At 37.8% G+C, this 23,855-nt stretch overlaps 2 protein-coding genes across 19 annotated transcripts in view; one reads left to right on the forward strand and one right to left on the reverse strand.

Moving 5' to 3' along the window:
- The first annotated feature begins 618 nt into the window (after positions 1-618).
- Positions 619-19,224, forward strand: LOC130420272 (uncharacterized). Of its 3 annotated transcripts, none has more exons than XM_056747436.1 (18): positions 619-696; positions 11,941-12,053; positions 12,242-12,359; positions 12,436-12,501; positions 12,713-12,781; positions 13,122-13,469; positions 13,535-13,636; positions 14,249-14,481; positions 14,565-14,743; positions 14,823-14,916; positions 15,004-15,354; positions 15,451-15,568; positions 15,706-15,797; positions 15,940-16,057; positions 16,546-16,650; positions 17,979-18,137; positions 18,504-18,686; positions 18,832-19,224. In XM_056747436.1, exons 2-18 carry the CDS (start codon positions 11,994-11,996, stop codon positions 19,041-19,043), a joined length of 2,607 nt encoding a protein of 868 aa, XP_056603414.1. In that variant the 5' UTR covers positions 619-696; positions 11,941-11,993; the 3' UTR covers positions 19,044-19,224. The 3 variants fall into 3 exon arrangements, with proteins under 3 accessions (XP_056603414.1, XP_056603413.1, XP_056603415.1); XM_056747435.1 differs by having other exon boundaries at positions 621-696; positions 13,098-13,469; XM_056747437.1 differs by lacking the exon at positions 619-696 and having other exon boundaries at positions 12,234-12,359; positions 13,098-13,469.
- A 2,037-nt stretch (positions 19,225-21,261) lies between these two features.
- LOC130420480 (proteoglycan 4-like) overlaps positions 21,262-23,855 on the reverse strand; it is a 32,843-nt gene continuing 30,249 nt past the window's right edge. For 14 of the 16 annotated variants that reach the window (XM_056747776.1, XM_056747778.1, XM_056747773.1 and 11 more), the window contains 4 exons: positions 23,321-23,364; positions 23,019-23,165; positions 22,602-22,685; positions 21,262-22,154 (listed from right to left, as the gene is read on the reverse strand). In XM_056747776.1, coding sequence (XP_056603754.1) covers positions 23,022-23,165; positions 23,321-23,364 — 188 coding nt within the window. In that variant the 3' untranslated portion in view covers positions 21,262-22,154; positions 22,602-22,685; positions 23,019-23,021. Of the gene's footprint in view, positions 22,155-22,601; positions 22,686-23,018; positions 23,166-23,320; positions 23,365-23,855 lie in introns of those variants that run through there. The other 2 variants (XM_056747780.1, XM_056747782.1) reach the window with 2 other exon arrangements.

Consider the following 23,855-nt stretch of genomic DNA (forward strand, 5'->3'; position numbering starts at 1 on the left):
TGGACAAAGTATATAAGAAAATACTGTAGCTTTTAAAGTTGAGCTATTTTGCATTTGAATATTTAAATTTGATGACGTTTTCAAATTCTGAAAGTACCAGTTTGATTCATTTAACTATAAAATATACATATTTTCACCAAGGGAGGCTGGGGACATTTACATTTATTCACTTGGCAGATGCTTTTATCCAAAGCGACTAATATTGAGAAAAAACAACAAGAGATTTGTCAAAGCAAAGCAATATTCATAAGAAGTGCCAGTAATACAAAGTTTCAGATACAACATGCCAATGGACCCACCTGAGGGTCAGAGGTCCACTCCATAACTATAATCTAATAGAATCCTGTGTGAAGCCGTATGGATGTTTGCCTCAAACAACTACTTAAGCTTACTTTTTGTGTGAGTTCTGTGGCTCATTCAAGAGAAGATCTGATACTGTTGTGGAATGAAAACAAAATGTTATATGTGATACAAAAGCAGGCTTAAGTTTCAAACTACAATGCAAATTAACCAACCTGGTCTCATGGGTAAGACGTACCTCTGCACACTTTTTGCAGCGCCACTAAATACGTTCTAGCAGGTACATATTTCTACAGTTTTACGACACGAAAGTCCACTGGGGGCGCTAAAGAGAAGACCTCTGTGTGACACATCGATGACGGTCGACTCCACATACAACACGATTGACAGTCAGAGGTATGTACAGTATATCACATTATCCTAATGCTGTCTGCGTTATTTTAGTGAAATTGTAAAGTGTCACGTTGTTTTACGGAAACATGTTTGCTCTAATGGTAACTAAACTGTAACGTTAGAATCATGTGACTGCTCGTGACGCCAGTAGGACAGTTAAGTGAAGCTAACGCATGAGTAATTTAGCTAGCGTTAGCCACCGCCGACAATTAAAGTTTTTTTTTTACAATTACCGTTACGAATTCTGCGGTATATTTAGTAGCTATGTGGCTTGTTATCCGGTAAGCTTAATAAAGCTTTTGGCGACCTTTGTAAATATAAATAGATCGTTTTATAATTCAGTTTATTGTTCGCAGTGGTGGACAGTAATGACGTTTTTATCTTTTTACTCCGCTATATTACATAAAGCATATCGTTACTCCTTATTTGGAAATAAAGAAATCACGATGTGCCCCTCATGAAAGAAATGATTATTTTTAACGAACCGGGTAAATCGGTTCGCAAATCACGCCAAATGATTCATCTACGATTGTATGAACTACTCAATGATTCAAATGAGCCGTTCATAGCGAGTCTTCAGTGAACTGAATTCACGTGCGCGCTATAAGTAAGTTACTCATGTCCAGTTTAAGGATAATCTTTGTAACTGAAAATCACACTTAGGTCAAAACCTACAGTTGTTGGTGTAGTCTTAATCTGCAGACATCGTTGAATGTGGACACATCGAAGTCAATTTGAAATGTTTACGTGAAAAGACGAAATATTATAGTAACAGAAGTTAAAAAGTAATTTAAAACGCATGCATCATTCATCGTTCCAGTTGATGTGGTATTATAATGTTATGCATTTATCCATGCGTGACCCCTGTTTTTAACTTGTTTTTCAACACATTACATACGTGACAAGCACTAAGCCGAAATAACTTATTTATTTATTTATATGAAAATGTTTCTGAAAGAATGTAAACTTCTTATGTCCCCTTGTCTAACAATATTCTACGGTTGAAGAGTCTAGTCGACGGAACACACAGAGTTTCTGGATCCAGGAGACAAAGTTTGACACAGACACAAGTGCTTGTTCAATCAGAGTCCAATGTTTATTGTTTTAGGACTAATACTTATAATTTTCTCTTAGGAGGCGTCATATAAAACCACCAAAACAGTGGAAAATCACCAGACTTTCTGTTTAGTCTTATTCCTCCTGAACAATCAGATATGATCGTATTTAATATTACAATAATAAACAATCATCCATAGGCATCATTAGGAACCTTGATATGGAGAACAACAGATACTTATATCAACATAAGACAGCATGACATGATAGAACTTTCAACGAGGTTAAACAACAAGAATGAAAGGCACATCTTATATGAATAGAAGCTAATATTAATAGGAATTAATAGGAATGAATACATATGATACATGAACTTTGTATTAAACACAGATGCAATATTTGTAGAGGACAGGACGAAATCCAGATTCTCACAATGGCCACTTTCAGACCAACGGTCTTACAAGCAGTCCTGTGTCCCTTTAAAGAACAAATATATATAGAGTAGTACAAAAGGTTAATCAAAAGCTTAATACAAATTTTTTAATAAAAGGATAGTTGCATTTGCGTATTTTTATGTGGTTTTCTGGTTTGCAAGCTGCTCTTTGAGGTAAAAGATCAATCGGACTGATTTGTAATAAAAACATAACAACACCAATCACCCTCAATAAAAACGAAAACATAAACATAATTATATCTACTCTTCATCATCTACCGTGCCAATCTCAATTACCGAATCGTCAAGCCCATTATCTCCTTCCATTACATTGTCACGTCCATCAACATGTCTTGGTTCTTCTATCACCGGTATTGGTTCTGGTTCTTACTCCTGTGTTTGAACACAATCATTATCATCCTCGTCCGTATCGCTGTTATGATCAAATATGGATCCCCAAGTTTGATTCTGATCTTTCGGACGATAACCTTTAGATGTGCGTCTAACCAGCATAGCCTGGTTGACGTCAGTCGTTCTTTTTGCTAACATCATTCGATCGGTTCCTTTGGTTGTAAAGGAAGTAACAGATCTTTTAACACATCCCACCACACACTGCAACATGCATGGCAAAAATAATAACAAGGCTAAGATGGTCATCACAACTGGAATTACTGTACCGGTTATCCAATATCCCCATCCCCCGGATAGGCTGTCCAACCATTGAAACCATGTTGCATCTACCGGTGTGGGTTCACGAACTGATTCTCTCATGTGCTTCACAACGTCGGTGATATTGTCTGCATAATCTGGAATTGAAAAACAACAAGATACTCCTAGCATTTTGCACACTCCTCCTTTCTCTGCTGTTAATATATCCAAAGCAAGTCTATGTTGCACGACAGCAACTCTCATTTTCTTTAATTCGTTAGAGATTAAGTTTAAAGTTTGTGCTGTGTCATTTTCCAAAGAAAGAACTTGCCATGCCAGACCATTAATTTTATTCAGAGCAACCGTAGTACCGGTTCCTGTAAACAAACCTGCTAGGGACCATCCCACGTTCTCCCAAGGAGTAGTCCATGGATCACTAGTCTTATGGCCTGCATAATAATTTGGCAGTTTTACTTCCCTTTTATGTCTATTCAAAGATGTGGCCAGATTTGTCTTTTCCATTATGCTAGCTTCTGTGGACAAAATCGCAGCATAACAACAACCTTTCCATTCCCCTGCATCTAAATGGTAATATGCAGTTTCACCACAAACCCACACCATTCCTGGTGAACTATCTAAGTGTGAGAATGGACATTCAAATCCCTCAGTAGTTTTATTGAGATATTGTATGGTGCAATTATGATGTCTGTTATTTGATTGAGACAAAGTAATTTCATTTCTACAATCGGACATTCCTACTATATGTCTGCCTGATTTGGAACACACACATAATTCTGCGGGACGAGCATTTACATAAAATGCAGGACCTTGAAAAGGTTCTCCTGTATACGAACAGTTATAGTCTCGCATTACGGATGTTGGTGGTCTTCCTTCTCGAATATTCAGAGTCATTTGTACAATTAAAGACATTTGTTTTGGCATATTGCAATCACCCTTATCATTTACTAGCATGTCTGCTGTAAGCTCCTGCGTTCTCCACATTGAGTGGAGCTGTATACATACCCATCATTAGGATAATTTCAATGATTCAATTTGGCCCTCAATGCACCTCAGGGGAAGCTACGGAGTCAGCACTGTTGGCTCAATGGCCCTCCTATCTTCTTGCTTTGGGTGGCCCCTACCTCACAAAAGGTAGTTCTGTCCTCAGCTTAGTCAGTGCTTTCTCTACCCTGAGATGTATTAAGGTGAATCCCCTGTTGAGATTCTATGTTAAATTGGAGCTTGCCTGCTCTCCTGAAGAACACAGATTCAGTCTGGAAGCGTGTATCCACTGTGGCTAGTAGTCCGTCAGAACTCCTGTCCGTGTTACGGCAATCACAGTTGCTGGTCCGTGGTACTTTGGTTCTCCAACCTTTGTTGGCTTCAGATTCCTCACAAAGACCTTTTGTCCTGGAACAAAGTTATGAGTAGGCTGCTCTGAGGGAAGAGCAAGGCACAAAGAAACATCAGCACATATAGAATTTAACTTTTCGACTAGGGAAGTCACATAGTCCTCCTGGATCACCTTCAGATCACCTAAAGAAGAAATACCAGACCGGCCTTTGACCCACGGGGTCGGGAAAGGTCTACCCATTAGTATTTAGAACGGTTACAATTTTGTCGTGGAAGATGGGGTCATTCTTATTTCTGCCAAGACTGCGGGCAATAAATCAAGCCCCTTTCTTCCTGTATCGAGTACAGCTTTTGTTAGTCGTGTTTTCAGTGTTCGATTACATCTCTCCACGACTGCTGCACTTTGCGGAATATTAAAATGCCAATCAACAGACAATGTTTTTGCTAAGAGCTGTGTTACCTTTGACGTGAAACTCGTCCCGTTATCCGATTCCAATCTGGCCGGTACTCCCCACCTGGGCACAATCTCCTTCGTTTAGATTTTTACCACTGTTTTAGCATCTTCCTTTGCGCATGGAATGCTTCAGGCCACTTTGAGAATCGATCCACAATTACCAAAAGATATTTTAAGTTACCTATTGGCGGCATGTGCGTAAAATCAATTTGTAAATGTTGAAAAGGAGCTTCCGGATGTGTCAATGCATCATGCTTAGCTGATTTGTGCGGATTTACCTGAGCACATGTTAAGCATGCATCCAAAACAAGCTTTGCTGTTCTATGAACATCGGCTATACAGTACAATTGATTAATTGCTTGAACTACTTTTGCACAACTGGTGTGAGATAACCCATGGTAATGTCTAATTAGGATGATTAACCCTAATTTCGGTAGTGCTATTCTACCCTGTTCATCTCTTATGATCCCTTCCTTATCAGGAGTGCAAACATTTTTTCTCCAATGCTCTAAGTCTCCCTGTGTTGTTTGACTTTGCAGGAATTTCATATCAATGTCAGATACATTCGTTATGTGCACCGTCATTGCTACCTTTGATTCATTTTTTGGATGAAATGGTGATTTAATCTGAGCTTGGGCTGCTGCCTTTGCGGCTTCATCAGCCCTTCTGTTGCCTATAGTCTGTTCATCCTCCCCCGAAGCGTGACCCTTGACCTTTACTATGGCCACTTCGAGCGGAAGCTGAACTGCTTCAGTCAACTGTCCTATCAGATTTGCATGTGCTATTGGCTTTCCATCAGCAGTTTTAAAACTTCTCGCTTCCCACATTCTGGCATAATGGTGAAGAACACTCCAAGCATACCGAGAATCGGTGAGAATTGTTACTCTCTTTCCTGTCATCAGCTCACAGGCCCGTATTAATGCTATCAACTCTGCAGCTGAATTGAAATCTAGAGCAAAAGCTTCTTTTACCTCTCCTGACTCGGAAACCACAGCATAGCCACAGAGGTAGACCCCGTCAGATGGCTTTGAACAAGAACCATCAACATAAATGTGTTCTCCCCCCTCTAGGGGCGATTCCAACAGATCGAACCTAGAAGAGTAAGAGGTGGTCAGTTCAAAGATGCAATCATGTTCAACATTAAAATCTGCCATGTCTACCATACCCAAAATACCCAGCAAAGCAGGATTAACGTTTGCTGTTGGTTGAATGCTAAGATTTTTTGTTGCCAGCAGAGTAGCCTCGTAACCTGAGCGTCGTTGCGCTGTCATGTGTTGTGTTTGCATGTTGTGTAAAATTACACCTACCTGATGGGATGCATATAGTATTAAAGGGTGTGACAGCACAGTTTTCTCAGCCATCTGTACAATCAGAGCACATGCCGCTACAGCACGAAGACATGCTGGCATACCTGTGACTATGTTATCTAACTTTTTAGACAGATATGCAACTGGCCTATCTGTTGAGCCATGAAGTTGCAATAAGACCCCTAAGGCGGCACCCGCTGTCTCCCTCACATGCAAGTAAAAAGGCTTTGTGTAGTCCGGCAGGCCCAATGCTGGTGCCGTCGTGATGGCTGCTTTCAAAGCATTGAAATGTTCATCAGCTTCCGCAGTCCACTCCAATGATGTGTTTGGCGGAGCTTTGTGATCTATCAGACCCCTCAGGTGCCTATCGTGAATCGCACAGTCAGGTATCCACTGTCTACAATAGTTAATTAGTCCCAGAAAGCTTTGTAGCTCCTTTATTGTTCGTGGGGACTTAACCTTTCTGATCAGCTGGACCCTATCTGTAGATATTGCTCTGAGACCCTGCATCAACACATGTCCCAGATAGGTTACCTTGGATTGAACCCATTGCAGTTTCTCTTTCGAGGCTTTAAAACCTGTTTCGGCAAGAACATTGCAAACAATTATAGATGCTTTTTCACAGTCCTCCTCCGTCTCCCCCGACACGAGTATGTCATCTGCAAACTGAAGCACACACACGGTTGAAGGCAAATCAGTCATTTTGGCCAAAGTTCTGTGCACTGCTGCAGAAAAGACAGCGGGTGAGTCTACATAGCCCTGAGCAAGGCGTTTCCATGAATATTGCTGCCCCTTAAATGTAAAAGCTAACAAAGGCTGAGTATCTGGGTGTACAGGTACAGAGAAAAAGGCTGCACACAAATCAATTACTGTAAAATACTTGTGCGAATGTGGCACTGAATTCATAACAGTCAAAACATCAGACACAATTGGTGCGAGTGGTATGATTAACTGATTAACTGCTCTTAAATCTTGAGTTAATCTCCAAGTTTTCCCATCCGCTTTCAAAACAGGATTAATTGGTGTGTTATATGGTGAGTGTGTTTGTTCGAGGACACCCTGCTTGACAAAGTTTTCAATCACATGTTGAATGCCTTGTTCCTTATCTTTAGACAAAGGGTATTGTTTAATGTAGACAGGTTTGTTTGTTTTAAGTTTAGCCCGATGAGGACCCATGTCAATGAAACCAGTTTCATCCCTGAACTGAGACCATAACTCAACTCAACTCAACTTTATTTATATAGCGCTTTTTACAATTTTCATTGTTACAAAGCAGCTGTACATGAGACACATTTAATACAAGTATGAATTCTAAAGCAGCCCCCCCGGCCAGGCAGATAGTGCAAAACAATATGCAAACGGTGGTGAGGAACCCAAAACTCCCATCGAGAAAAAAAACCTCAGGGGAACCCAGGCCCAACCAGGGGATTCCAGTTCCCCTCTGGCAAAAGCTGCTGCCTCTGCACAAGCTCATCAGTGCTTGCACAACAAGGCTTAATAAAAATATAAAAATTAAAGATTATCATTAACAATCTAATAGCATTTGAAATGTTGTAGAAAAAAACAAAGTTGTCGCGTCCTTTATCCAGCTCTATCCTCTTAGCACTTGTCAGGTCACCGCTTCCCATTCTCAGCTCTGCCATCAGGTCTGGGCATGAACTGCATCCTGCGGTAACCTTGGAACAAAGAGACAAGACTGGCTGAGAGTAGAGTACTGTTCTGCACTCTTTGATGCAACAAGTACATCATTTGTTGTTGGATGTGTTCCTGGTTCCGGTTGATCTAAATAATGCAGCCTAAATCCTCTGAGGATTAATATTATGGAGGTGTAGTGTATGCAAGATTAAAAAGATGAGTCTTTAGTCTAGATTTAAACTGACAGAGTGTGTCTGCCTCCCGGACCGTGCAGGGAAGAATATTCCAAAGTTTAGGCGCTAGATAAGAAAAGGATCTACCACCTGCACTTGATTTTGAAATTCTAGGTATTACCAACTGACAGGACCCCTTAGAGCGTAATGTACGTGGTGGTCTGTAATACAATAGAAGTTCATTCAAATACTGCGGCGCTAGACCATGTAGGGCTTTATAGGTAATAAGCAAGATCTTAAAGTTAATGCGATGCTTTATAGGTAACCAGTGCATAACAAAGGGTTAATCATGGTGTCCGCCCCTATAGATATGCTGCTACCGGAGGGAGTTACCCTTGAGCCGCTTATCAGTCCACTCGTAGGCAGAGGATCGACGGATGCCTGTTAACTAGACAGAAAGGAAAAACAACCTTGTGATCAGTAAACTTAATGTCCATGCCTAATTTATGCATCATATCACGACCTAAAAGATTTAGTGGAGCACCTGGAATAATTGTGGATTTGTGGAAAAATGGTTTAAGACCATTGGCCTCCACATTACTCGAAAATGTTAGGGTTATCTCACATAAATTAGAACCGACATCTCTCTGTGAGTATCCCTATGCTTGATTTGAATGCCACTCAGTAGGATATGAAGCACCGGTGTTCTCATGTCTGCTCTGTGGTGTGTGTGTGTGCGAAACTTGTGCAACTGTCTGCACTCACGTTTGTAATGGCCCCTCCTTCGCAATGAAAGCAAATGACCTCAGACTTCTTCCTTTGGCTAGGGTTTACAGCTGTTAGTTCAATGTTCCTTTTTCCTAGATAGCCTGTAAACATGGCATTCTCTAAAGTCATATCATGCAAGTTATTCTGATCAATTGCACTTGTTTATGATTCATGTTATTTAACAGAGTATTGACAAATAGAGGCTTTATATCATTATTCATAGGCAATTTAGAATCTTCAACCCATGCTTTCTTAAAAAGTACAAAAAATTGAGCAGCTGAGTCTCTTGCTGCCTGTTTCAAAAGATAAGACCTGTTGACTCTCTAAAAATTTATCAAGAAACACTCTTATCTGTCAAAAAAAATATTTCAACATCTGTAAAAGTTTCCCAAACAACGCATGTGGGTTTGCCCCCATATCGCTGTTTGTGATTTTATCATTTTCAATTGATATTGTGGGGAGGGCAAACTTTTCTCAACGGTCTATCATTTAGCGTGTTTCCAGCTCTTACCCAAACCATTGAATTTTGAGGGTTTGTAGTTACATTAGGTTTATCAATTAACTTTTCCGGTTTCATCTCTATTGGTTTTATCGACAGTGATGGTGAAGAGGGAGAAGTCTGTGTTTGGCAAGGGGCAGTTTTGATTTGCATACGCAACAATTTCATGTCTTTCCATACTGCATAAGCTTTAGACATGTATTGATAATCCCATATTGGGTCTCATGCCCTTTGGCAATAACATACACTCATCAGAAAAGGACCCTTCCCTCGGATAGGGAATATAACATTTTCGGTTTTATTCCCTCCAACCATCCTGCAAGATTGCTAACATACTGGATCTGTATAAAATCCCTGATTATTTCTGTACATACAGGCGACTGGCGTTTCACCCGGCAGTGGCCTCGAAACAGAATTTTCCATCTTACACTTTCAAACCCGGCGGTGATAAGACAGTACAGTACAGACAAAACAATGAAAAACCCTCGTGTTCAATCGACCAACAGTTTCAACAGTGCTGCATGTATTATATTGTGTTCACCGTCAATATACAAGGGGGATATTATATTCACCGTCCTTTTCTGACACCAATATTTCAATACATGCAGTAACAGTGATATCAATAATATTTTCAATTTTAACTGTAAGAATGTTATCTTTTAGAATAACCATTAAACAGATTTTATTTCTTTTTATTTATTTTTTGTGAGTAACAAAGCCTTTACCTCAAAGCTAACACTTCGATCCCAAATTACAGTGTGATCAAGACTGCATTAACCATTCATATTCGTGCGTTAATAATTATTTTATTAATTACTGTTGCCAGCCTCGCTGTCACAACAATGGGAAGTCGAATCCCACTAACATGAATTGAAACCTATTCATATTCGTTAATAATTATTTATTAATTACTGTCGCCAGCCTCAGTGTTACAACAATGGGAGAATCAACTCCCACTAACATGAATTTAAACACACAAGAATCCTACAGGGTAAGCGTTAGATTTCTTTAAGTCATAAAAACTGTATAGAAAAACACTTACCCCTTTTAATGTAGGTCTGTGTCCGATCGTCAGTGTGCCAGAGGTATTTTGTTCTCTTTCGTTCAATGAGAGAAGAGTCTGTCTCCCCTCAGACGAGCCCCCAACTGAAAGAATGTAAACTTCTTATGTCCCCTTGTCTAACAATATTCTACGGTTGAAGAGTCTAGTCGACGGAACACACAGAGTTTCTGGATCCTGGAGACAAAGTTTGACACAGACACAAGTGCTTGTTCAATCAGAGTCCAATGTTTATTGTTTTAGGACTAATACTTATAATTTTCTCTTAGGAGGCGTCATATAAAACCACCTAAACAGTGGAAAATCACCAGACTTTCTGTTTAGTCTTTCCTCCTGAACAATCAGATATGATTACATATTCATTATTACAATAACAGAACAATCGTCAATAGGCATCATTAGGAACCTTGATATGGAGAACAACAGATACTTATATCAACATAAGACAGCATGACATGATAGAACTTTCAACGAGGTTAAACAACAAGAATGAAAGGCACATCTTATATGAATAGAAGCTAATATTAATAGGAATTAATAGGAATGAATACATATGATACATGAACTTTGTATTAAACACAGATGCAATATTTGTAGAGGACAGGACGAAATCCAGATTCTCACAGTTTCTAACCTGAGAAACTACATGATGGAATAAGAAAGGACGTGATGTACATACTTACTATCAGTGATACCTGCTGGGGTCGTTTTACCCCACAGACTAGGTTTAATAAATAATTATGGAAAAATATGTTCCATAAAATGTAATCCCTTAATACAGTTTGTATTCTTATGTCAAATATAACTCAGATTTTCTGCAAAACGTCAAGCTTTAAAACACTTTTCCATTAACCAATGAAAATTGGTTGTATTTGTCTATTGGCATAGTTGTAATTAGGCTAAATTACATTTTAAAATACTTTTAATCAGACTACAGGTAATTCAAAAACGTACAGTGAAACGTTGACATATCAGGTTAGTCTTTCCATGTAGCACCAACTTGTGCCAATGCCATGCTTGCATATGAGTACATATTACTACATTTATTTATGTATTGAACATGCATTTTATGTAGCAGCCGTACCTGCCACAGAATGAGTGGTGCTCGAGCTAAAGATAACTGCCCATGTGGCTGGACTTTAAAGTAACAACCTAGTTTTAAAAAGTTCATTTATGTTATAATGATATGTAACGTAACAATTTGACCCCTTTTTACTGGATCATTTTAAAGGATTTTTATGCACTTCTTGGTCTTCATGTCGTCCTTTAAAATCCTTAAAGGCATGTTTAGCCGTGGATTTTCTCCTTTCGTTAACAGCTGATCAGTCATGTCAGTTAAATGTTCACTACATCAGAATTTATTGGGCAAATCTGTTTCAATTTTGCGGTTTCCATCAACCTTTTCTAATGTGATACTTCAAAAAGTGTAGAAAAATACATTGATGAAAACATGGCTGATGAAACAGTAAACCAGTAGTAATTGTAATGGTAAATGTTAACAATAGAATCATGTGTGAGCACTCCTGATGCCAGAAAGGAGCTCCACTCTGCCTTAACCAAACAATCAAAATTTGTGTTAGAATGCAGTTCATTGACTTAAGCATTTAACATTTCGATCTACTCCCAAACCACACTCAAGTGTGGAATGGCAATAGCTCCACATCGGACAGTAAACACTCCATCAGGTGATGAAAACTGCCCAATGCATCACCGGCACCCAATTAACCATCATTGAGAACATTTACCTAGGCACTGCCTGGGTAGGAAAAAAACTTAATCAAGGAGGCCTCCCAGTTGTATGCAAACCATTACCCACATATTTTCATTTGTTTTGATGTGTCCTTTTTTTTGTGCCTCTCAGGTGTCAAAAAATAAATTACTGAGAAGGATTGTCAGCCTACAGCAGTGTAAAATATGGAGGAGAGATTAGAGCCTGATCTCGATGAAATAATGGCTGATTTGGAGGAGTTACAGGTATTTTTTATAAAATTATGTACCAGCATTCTGCATCAAGCAGTATTTCACTGTATGTGTGTGAGTGTGTGTCCCACTGTTTGTATTTTTTGCAACTTGAAAATTGATATTCAGAAACGTGTTCAACACATTCTTAAATATGTATATTTTGAAGTCGTTGTTCTACCTCTTGTGTTTGAGTAATACAGAGTGAGGAGGCAGTAAAAGAAACACCAAAAAAACGAAAAAGAAAGAAGATAAAACTCAGGTGGAAACAAAGAGACCAAAAAGGATTCTTGGTCTATGAGAAGCATAAACGAAAGACAGGTATGTTTTGATATTTTTGACCCTTTGATTTTCACTAAGTTTTTGTAAATACCATTTTTTTCCCTTTTATTTTTAGACCGATCTGAAAGACCAGTTGCCTCAACCAGTGCCTCTTCAAATAACCCTCAAGAAGTTGAGCTTGGTAAGCAATTTTTGTTTTTGTTGATTCGATGTACAATCATGTGTTCAACCAAATGCTGTTTATCTTTCACATTTATACCCTGAAGTCTGTTTATACTAACAGACAGGTAATTTGATAAAATACATTCCCATATGAGCTGCTCAACAGTCGAAAGAGTTCCCATTGCATCTGTTCTGTTCTTTGTATGCCTGCTACTGCATTAAAATTCTAGAAACTACAAACACATCTGAAGCCTCAACTACCAAACATTTTGGAGAAGTAGATGCACATCGGATTATTGGTATGCTTACTTTAAATTTGTTTTGTGTAGTAAGTTTTTACCTATCAGAACTGTCTCTGAATTAATAATAGAGCAAGCATTTTATGAAAATGTACAGATTTGCTTCAGAATATTTAGGTGTAGCACTCAAGAGATTGTTTTTTTTAAATCTTGCGATTTAAAAAATCTTGCATTATATGTTTGTGTTCTTACAAGCTTGTTCATGATAAGGAATTGTAATGTAAATTAATTTATTGCAAGATTATTGCAACTGTGTTTGTGTTCTTACAAGCTTGTTCATGATAAGGAATTGTAATGTAAATTAATTTATTGCAAGATTTACAAGTACATCTACTCCAAGATGCAATGGACTGTGATGAACCCAGATCAACAGCATCTAATGATTGGGCACTGAGGCAATCCTTGTCTGAAGAACGCTGGCAGGAAGCAAGACCAAAACTCCTTGACAGTTTGCTTGCTTCAGACTGTGTACATCTTGGTCCTTGTGATCACTGCAGCTTGAAAGAAGCAGTCATCAGGTGCAAGGACTGTTTGCCTAAACCCCGTTACTGTGGAAAGTGTGATGTTTCTACGCATCAACATCTAGTTTTTCACAACAGAGAGACTCTTATAGATGGGTTCTATAAACCTGTCCCTCCATCAACTGCTGTGCAAGACTTCAGTGGCCAAAATGTCATATATGAGCAAGGTAGGAATTACTGGAAAGCTTAAAATCATGTTATTTTTTGGTAATATATTTTTCCTTTCATCTAGTGTGCTTGCTGCCAATCACACAACCTGAAAAAGTGTGTGATTGTGACCCTCAAAACCTCTCTGTTGTCGCCGGACGATCAGTTGCACTCATTTGCATAAATGGTACTGTATGACACGCAATTTTTCTATTGTATTTGTCTATTGGCATTTAATCTTTTAATCTTTTAAAAACTTTTAATCAGGTTATTCAATTCAATTTCATCTATACCACAGAGATTTAAAAATATTTTTTTGAATAATTATTACATTTGCATGTTCATTGGTTCTCTGTCATTGGTTATGGTAAAATCGCATGTGTGTAAACAAATAAATTATTTTATTTTTTAGTAGTTTTTTATTTTAATTTTAAAATGATTTATTATAATTTAACATTTGTATTATTTAATTAATTGTTAGCCTTTCATATAAACTCTTAAACCCCCCGCAGTTCCTTCACAAATACCATTATGGAAAACCTTTACATAATATAATGTTAAGTTGTTAGTAATAACAAATGTAATATTCTTACTCTTTGTATTTTTATAATGATATGGTATAATATTATCCCATTGAAACAATATAGGTCCAAAGTTATTTAAAAGTTGTCTTATTATTACCTTAAAATGTGTCATTTAATTGGATTCAAACTACTGTGATGGTTTCCAACTACAATTTTGTTATGTAATTGGAATCAGAAATGGATAAAAAAATTTAAGTGATCTAATCTTTTTTCAGGTCGCTATGACATGTACCTGCCAGTTATGAATTGCAGAACATGTCATGCGTCATGGACACCTGAAGTGGGAGACCTGCTGTGTAGTGGTTACTGGCCGGGCACTGTGGGATTTCAAACCATATACCAGCTAGACCTTTTCATCTCTTTTGAGGACCTGAAGATCAATGCACCTGGTCTTTCAAGACAAGCATTTGTCAAAATGTTAGAACAGCGCTCACAACAATTTGGAAGGGTAACATCTGGAAGGTCATTTGTTTTCTTCATTTGTGCAAGTCTAACTGGCATGTCACTGTATTCAAATTTTTGTAATTCCAGAGAGGTTACATTTGTGGCGACATCTTCCAAAAAGCTTTCCTTGAATGGACATATTGTCTTCATGAAAGAGAAAAACTCTGCGGCATTGACCACTTCTCTTGCCCAGCTTGCACCCCAGATACAGTTGCTGTGTCTGCAGATGGAAACAGAAAATTATATAGATTCAGCAAAACAAAGGGGTATATTATTATTGATAACATTACACTGTCAAAATGTCTTGTGAATCATTTTTGCTTTTAACATATTTTATTTATGTAGGGTAGAGGAACAACCATTTTTTGATGGAGTTTTTCTGGCCAATGACAAAGCTGTAGCAACATTTGTTGATTGTGTTCGTGAGAAGATCAAGCCAGTAAGATATTTGTCAAAAGACTTACGACTGTAGTCAATAAATCAGCATTTACTTTGTGTATATATTTGATATGACTCTGTGTTACAGGTAAGTGGAAAAGGCACCTGTGGAACATCAACATGGGCTGCAGCCAGGGAGACCTCTAAGAAGACAAACTCCAAATGTGACGAAGAAGGCTTAGAGGTGGCAGTTTGCAGACACTGCATATTGCTTAGAGGTCTGAACATGTTCAGGGGGGAGATATTTGCATACCCTCTGTTTTTGCAAAATGATCTGGCCACAAAAACAAATTGCAAGTTCTTCTGCACCGACATCATGTGTAGATATTGGCCTTATCTACAAAAGGTGGCTCAAGCATTCCCAGAAATGAAAAAATTGACTCAGATGAAGCCATTTCTTTCGGTCATGCATGCAAAGGGGCATTCTACAAAATGTGAGGTAAATATATCTTCAAACAATATGGTAAGTTCTTTTCCTGTTTGACCTCCTTGAACTCAATATTTGTGGTTTGGACATCTGGTGTGCATGTTTTAGGTGCAGTGGGGTGGCAAAAACCAAACAGGGGCAGGCACTACCATTGGTGAAGAAGTTGAACAAGTCAACAGCTTTTTGTCCCGTGTGGCTCTAACTACAAAATACATGAGTAAGGCTGGTAAGTGTTTTTTTTCAGTGCTCACGGATTGTGCTTTGGTAGCATAACAATTAAAACAGCTTGCTTTTTTCAAGAATCATACTTGTAGATTAACCATCACTGCTCAAAAAGCTCATTTAATTCTTTCATCTTTACAGCACGAGTAGATATGATCACATTGCATGCCAGAGGATGGAATGAGCGAAAAAAAAGAAACCTGCACAAGTACTTGTCTACACGGTACTTGAAGGTAAGTAAAAACTAAAAAATATTCATCAAGGAAGATTACATTCCATCTGACTGATGTTCACTGATAACTTGTATGTACTCAGTATCTTATACATTTAGGATTGCCAAAGTTTTGTTTGACTTTCCATTAATTATGCTTTTAGACTATCCAGAAGACAAAGGAAGTCAAAGAGGACATTGAGGCTATAAAGGAGTCCACGCAAAGGTCTGATGAGGAACTACAACAGTGGGTTACTGATGTGAGACAGTGGGCAGTTGACAGTAAGTACTTGTTGCTGTCTCTTTTAAATAAAAAAATTATTGAACGCGTTATTTTATATATAAAATATATATTGAATACGTTATTTTTCCTTGCTGGTTTGTGTTTTAACACCTGACTCCTCTAGTGACATTGAATGACCAAACCAAACAATAAAACAATGGCATAATTGGGAGCTCTTTCTCTTTTTAAAGTAAACTAAGATGATGAAACTTTCTCCCAAAAAACTTCATAACACTTATTCACCAATTAGCAAACTGAGCAAATGTTCTCAGATTCTTTGGCAAAACATTTGTTGATATCCATTGTCAATATTTTCATATATTCTTATGACATTCTCATTGAATACTTATTTTTTCACTAAATGTTAACCACCTTATCCCTAAAAATGTCTATATTAGGTGTTTTATAGAAATAGTTTAATTGTTCTATTTTTGATGGAACAGAAAGTGCATGATATTGATTAAATACCTTTACTAAATATTTACAGCTCCAGATGACCTCCGAACAGATGATCCAGTGGCGTTGCAACATCTGATTGAAGGCCTATTTTTGGGCATCCAGCAGAAAAAGAGGGATCTGTATCGTGTAACCGGTAAGTAGGCTCCATGCCTAGGGTTGGGTATTTTGATGATTTTGATTTCCAATTCTGCTTATCGATTTCAATTGTTATCGATTCCCAGTTTTGATTCCACAGTTGAAGCAAAACTTTGACCTGTAGGGTCCTTTAAGCCTGCTTATTGACAGATTTGCCAAAAATATCGGTTTATGAGCACCATTCTGTGTACATATACACATAGCAACCATGTTTTGTCTGATTTATAAAAAAAAATTACCATAGTTTAATACCAACTACATCATGGTTAAATAAATGTGTGGTAAATTTGTATTTCATTTGCTTTATCCGAAGTTAACACATGCACATTTCTGAAAATATGCACATAGGAATTGATAAGTGTAATTTAAATTTCAAGTGTTCGATTCTTTTTCGATTCGATTCCGAATTTGAATCGAATTTTTCAATTCCTTCCCTTTCCATGCCCTCATGTACTTGTGGGGTTAATTTTAAAATGTGATATGTATTGATATTATTAAGTTATTTAAATGTTATCACATCTGAAGACTGAAGTCTCACATCTACAGCACACTGTGCATATAGAACTGTAGTAGAGTAGACGGGGCGAGACCGTGGTTCGAGTCCGGTGAGTAATTGTGAATTGGTGCCAGCTGTGCGAACACCGGGCTCGAATCACGTAGGAGATTGGGAGCATATAAAAGGAACGAGCGACCGGACCGTCGAAGAGAGAGGACCGGGCCCGAACATGTTTTACATAAAATGGAAGGAAGGAGTCGGAAACCGAAAGACATTCAAAACATTTAATAAAGTAATACAACAGCCGGTGGCCCCTCACGGACGACCGCCGGCGAACAAAACATAAATATAAATACAAACATAACACAAGTTCGGGCCCGGTCCTCTCTATTCGACGGTCCAGTCGCTCGTTCCTTTTATATGCTCCCAATCTCCTACGTGATTCGAGCCCGGTGTGTGCACAGCTGGCGCTAATTCACAAATACTCACCGGACTCGAACCACGGTCTCGCCCCGCCTATTCTACTACAAGAACCATTATTAACCTTTATACTGTGAGTGTACATTGAGTGAACTGTCCTAACTCTGCCTATATGTCCAATGTTATCAGCACCCAACTTCCTGGATAACTTGAAAATTGGTCACATTCAAGGTTATCTATTATGGTTTTATGACCACACTTTTATTATTGTAGTTTAAATATTCTACAATTGCATTTTTAATCCCTGATATTCTGTGAGCTCAATACCGTAGTTTATAAGGCGCCATTAGCACAATGACCTTCATGCGTATCCTCCTGAAACCTCTCTCTGTGGTGTTTTTGTGCTGCAGACCGTAACAAACAGCGACACAAGATCCGAAGACGGATTGGAGAGGATAAGAAAAAGCTGTTTAATGCCATATCCCAATACGACGGTCTTCCAACCACAACAGAATCTGTAGGTTCAATTGAAGACCTTCTTACAACAGAAATCTGGCCTTGGGATTCTGGTATGTAAAGTTTGACATGAATCATTTTGGTGAATCCTCTTCAAACACTTACTTCATTAAACTCTGGCTTTCAAAGGAAAGGCCCATGTGCTTATCCTTTGTTTCAGACCATAGAAATGCACAGACATCATTGCATTCTTTAAACTTTTTTTAGCTCACTCAAACTACACTCCAGAGGAAGTTACAACAGGTCACTCCTCAGAGTAATGTGTCAAGTCGGTTTGTCCTTTTGTTTTCCCACACTGTAGATCCAACACCAGTCACTTTTTGCCTGAGACATCTTTTCCACTAACATCGGATATTGCTAACAAAAGGCATTAAGATTAGTAGTATTATGTTCATTGATTTTTTTTGTTATCTTTGTAGAACCTGACACTTCTTTAGGAATGAAGAAGAAAGTTTTTGACAAGGTGATGCAGCTGGAGAGACTGATTGAGGAAGAGGCTGTACTTGTAGAGGAAATGAAACAACATTGGACACAGCTTACAAGAACCTACAGGGCCTTGAAGGACCAGGCTAGAGCAGTGTCAGATGACTTGGCCACACAGAGTGAGTACTAATTTCTAAATATTGTTTACTTAGTATAGCCTAGTTTAAATAACCTGCTTTAAAGATCATAATACCTGGAAAGTCCCAAATTGATGTAGTGGTGCATACTTCTAAACACTTTCTTATTTTCTATCCGAAATTTTAGGCTTCCCTTCAGGACTTTCTGGTGAAGCTTACCGTGGCCTATACAGTGCTGTCCTACAAAAATGTGAGGAGATCAAAAGAGACCTGGTGACTGTGAAAGAAACATATTCCCGAATAGCGTTAGGTGGCAATGATGGACCTGTTGTTGAAAAAGAAGATGAAGACCCATTTGAGCATGCCTCCACAGATGCCTCTACCGATGATGAATTATAGTTTTGACTAGAGTTTTGACTGGTCTTCTTACTCTAGGTGGCTCAAGTTTGCTGGGTGCAGTAATTTACTCCTCTCCTGTAAAAGTAGCATCTTAAATCAGACTTTCTCTGCTCTACTCAGCCACTTTGATGAATCTGTGTTTTGAAGCCATGTTTTCTCCCCATTGTAAAGAATAAAACCTTGACCCTGAATGTTCTATCACTGCCTGACTGAGTCTTGATTCCTTAATTACAAAATATCGTTTAACGTCACAGTTTGGTTATAGTTTGTAATTTTTTCTTGTACAAATTTGTTTACTACATACTTCACTACATTAACACATGGATCATTAACAGAATTACAATATAACAAAAATATTATAACATAATATAGCAATACATAAAGTTTCACCAAACTTTTTGATAATAGGCTTAATAAGTTAAATGTTCTGTGATCGTGCTTAAATATTTAATTTTGCTTAAGATGTACTTAAGATCTAACCACAAAACACATTTATATACAAACCTGATTCCAAAAAAGTTGTGACAGTACAAATTGTGAATAAAAACAGAATGCAATGATGTGGAATTTTCAAATTTCAATATTTTATTCAGAATTCAACATAGATGACACATCAAATGTTTAAACTTATAAAATATATAATTTCAAGAGAAAAATAAGTTGTGTTTTAAATTTCATGGCATCAACACATCTCAAAAAAGTTTGGACAAGGCCATGTTTACCACTGTGTGGCATTCCCTCTTCTTTCTATAACAGTCTGCAAACGTCTGGTGACTGAGAAGACAAGTTGCTCAAGTTTAGGAATAGGAATGTTGTACCATTCTTGTCTAATACAGGCTTCTAGTTGCTCTACTGTCTAAGGTCTTCTTTGTCGCATCTTCCTCTTTATGATGCACCAAATGTTTTCTATGGGTGAAGATCTGGACTTCAGGCAGGCCATTTCAGTAACCGGATTCTTCTACGCAGCCATGATGTTGTAATTGATGCATTATGTGGTCTGGCATTGTCATGTTGGAAAATGCAAGGTCTTCCCTGAAAGAGATGAGCATATGTTGTTCTAGAACTTGGATATACCTTTCAGCATTGATGGTGCCTTTCCGGATGTGTAAGCTGCCCATGCCACACTCATGCAACCCCATACCATCAGAAATGCAGGTTTCTGAACTGAGTGCTGATAACAACTTGGGTTATCTTTAGTCCGGATGACATAGCGTCCCAGTTTTCCAAAAAGAACCTCAAGTTTTGATTCGTCTGACCACAGAACAGTTTTCCACTTTGCCACAGTCCATTTTTAATGAGCCTTGGCCCAGAGAAAACGCCTACGCTTCACAATCGTGTTTAGATATAACTTCTTTTTTGACCTATAGAGTCTTAGCCGGCAACGGCGAATGGCACGGTGGATTGTGTTCACAGACAATGTTCTCTGCAAGTATTCCTGAGCCCATGTTGTGATTTGCATTACAGTAGCATTCCTGTATGTGATGCAGTGCCGTCTAAGGGCCCGAAGATAATGGGCATCCAGTATGGTTTTCCGGCCTTGACCTTTACGCTCAGAGATTGTTCCAGATTCTCTGAATCTTTGGATGATATTATGCACTGTTGATGATGATAAATTCAAACTCTTTGCAATTTTTCCCTGAGAAAGTCCTTTTTGATTTTGCTTCACTATTTTTCGCCGCAGCATTTGGGGAATTAGTGATCCTATGCCCATCTTGCCCTTTGAGAGACACTGTCACTCTGAGAGGCTCTTTTTATACCCAATCATGTTGCAAATTGGTCCTCTAGCTGTTCCTTTATATGTACACTTTTCCGGCATCTTTTTCCTACCTGTCCCAACTTTTTTGGAATGTGTACCTCTCATGAAATCCAAAATGAGCCCATATTTAGAATGACATTTCAAAATGTCTCACTTTCAACATTTGCCATTTAAACTTCGAAAATGTATTTTGTTTGGTCTTATTACAAGATTTCATTTCAATATTTCATGGAGACTGCCCGGTACCAGGCATTGTTTTAGTGAAACCTTTGGAACCCGACCTCACCCTTCATTGGCAATGCCATCAACAATGTGTTTATTAAAGTAGTGAACATATGTATGTACCACACCCAAGACTCAGTGTGCATGCATGAGTCATGAACTTGTAAGCATCTGCAGTAGTCTAAAGTCAGACAAATGTTATATTATTTTCATAGGAAGTTCACACAGCAGACATTTATGCCATTATTATTGTGTTTATTACAGCAGTGAACATATGCATAAAGACAAATTAATACATTTCTCTGTACAGTTTTACAGAATGTCAGTGAAAGTGGATTTGATTTATGTCTATATTGATGTACACTTGGATGATGCGATATGGAAATCATTATAGAAATACATCTATGATTTAAATTCCATTTGATGGGGTTCATCAACAAGTATGCTTAAACGACAAACAGCATGTATGCATCAAGACAAATGAAGACATTTCCACATTCTATTGCAATCATAGCTTACATACATACACACACACACACACAATAATACACAAAATATTTTCCCTTAAAATCTGTACAATTTAAGCGTGTGAAAAACAAATTATGCTTTGTAATAGGATTATTTAAGAAATTAGCATGATTAACTTGCTATGTAGTGACGCCAGTCTGGAGAAACTACAGCTTTGTTGTCACAAAAAAGCTGAACCAAATTAATAATAATAGTCCAATATTAGTATTTGCAAATTCCTTCTTCAATTTTTGAGTTTATCTTAATAATAGCTTAGAATTGCCATTCTATATGTGCTGGACCTTTGGCCTTGATTATCTGTAAGCTATGTGTGACAACACTTAGTAGATTTAGTTCAAAAATAAAAAATCAAAGTGCACTATTTTCAAACAGTTGGGTTTGTAATGAGCCCTATCTAGAGTAAATCACCTCAAAAAAAGGGCTGTTTAATAGAAAGGAAAGTCTTTTTTGTGCACATCTTCAGCACCGGAGAGTTGTCCTCAATGTCCTCCATAACGGCTATACTGCTGTATGCATTTACAGCCTGTTTGTGTTGACTACTGAGTAAGTGGTACCACCGATTGAGAAGACAGTTGACTGCATATCCTTTGTCAAGTCACCCAAACCTGTAGAGGAATTGTATAGAAAAACAGAAAGAAAAATCACCATACAGCAGACAATGTCCAACAAACAAGCAAATGTCAAATATTTTGAAATGTTTATGGAAAGTTCGAGCAAACAACTGCTGAATGTGTGTGACCTTCAATCAGAAACTATCCTGCTTCTGTGTCAAAAATAGCCACATGGACAATTGTTTGTATTTTTTCACATCTTTTTAGTGATAGCATTGTTTCTTTACAATGTAACCAATTCCACTATATCATACAAAGGAACTAAAATGTGGATGGAGAGCTTGTGAAATTGTGATAGTTAAGCATTTCATTTGTGATTACTTCTGCAGAATAACATGGTGATCATATCATGATTCCTTTTTACAATAATATTGGATAGTCAGTTTCTCCTGAAAAAAAGGGATTGACACAAATGTCAGATGATGTTCATCCTTTTCTTACCATCTGCCCATGCTCTCATTTCCAGGTGAAGGTGAGCATTCAGGGTTTCCAGGTCCCAAGGGGGATCTATATAGCTTTAGAAGTCTAAAATGATGAGAAGAATTATTATTATTAGTATGAATCATTATTTGTTATCTGATATTTTTATCACCATAATAAAGTTTATACTGTTCAGTCCTGTCCATTTTATGTGAAGCCATTAACATGTTTCTTGTAAATAGAAACATTTGTCTTTCTTAGGTATTCCTATTTAATGTAATTATTTGCCAATATTAAATCTTTTTGATGCTTTGAATGCATAATTATTGCACCGCCAATGAATAATAGATCAAAAGATAGAACTACAACTGCCATGGCTTCGTCTGGTCTTTTATCCAAATACTATATACTGTATGATTGCACATCTACATAGCATACCAACTACTTCTCCACTTCCTGCCCTAAGATGGAACCAGCAGCATTGTGATGTTCTCTGCTCAACGTGCCTGCAGACTGCCAACTCCAGTTGCTCCTCATAAACCTTCTTGCAGGATTTGTGGGAATTCTCTCTGGCTGCCAGAGACTCTGTCAGGCAAGCAAACTGTTATATCACTTTATGAAATATAACAATTGAAAATATTTTAACATTTCAGTGAACTATTGACATTGTTACTGTTACCCAAATATTAAAACTGTTGTATATGGTCTGTATGTAATAAACCGTCGATTGGTACACGTACCAGGTCTTGCATGGAACCCAACGAATGAGGACCTCCTCTGTTCCCTATAGAACAAACAAAAAACAAGCATGATCACAACACAACTTTCCACAACACAAAATCCAGCCATGTGTCATGGCACAAATCTTGCAATTGTGATGGTAAAATGTACAATGGTAAAGTCCTAACATATCATGTTATGTCATCATGTAACCTTTATTTAAATACTGCTTATTTACAATATAAATTGTGTAGCAGCTCTAGAAAAACGGGTGGCAATGTCCAGCATTATTAAGTTCAGTCTTTATTGATTAGTTTTTACTTTGTTTTCTTCAAAGCTGCTGTTTTGACAGATGAACTATGATGTCATGATCCAGCTCAGTAACAATCACATGAATACATTGTTGGGGCCAAATGCGTTTTTATTAAATACAAAGAATTCAAAGTGATTCAGTTTCAAGTCATGTTAACTTCACATTCAGCATGTCCAGAGTGTTATCCTTTTTTATCTATGCTCTAACATTTTCAGGGCTTCTGCAAGTTTCAACAAGTAAAA

The sequence above is a fragment of the Triplophysa dalaica genome, chromosome 5 (genome assembly GCF_015846415.1).
Source record: "Triplophysa dalaica isolate WHDGS20190420 chromosome 5, ASM1584641v1, whole genome shotgun sequence".
In the NCBI taxonomy this organism is placed as follows: Eukaryota; Metazoa; Chordata; class Actinopteri; order Cypriniformes; family Nemacheilidae; genus Triplophysa; species Triplophysa dalaica.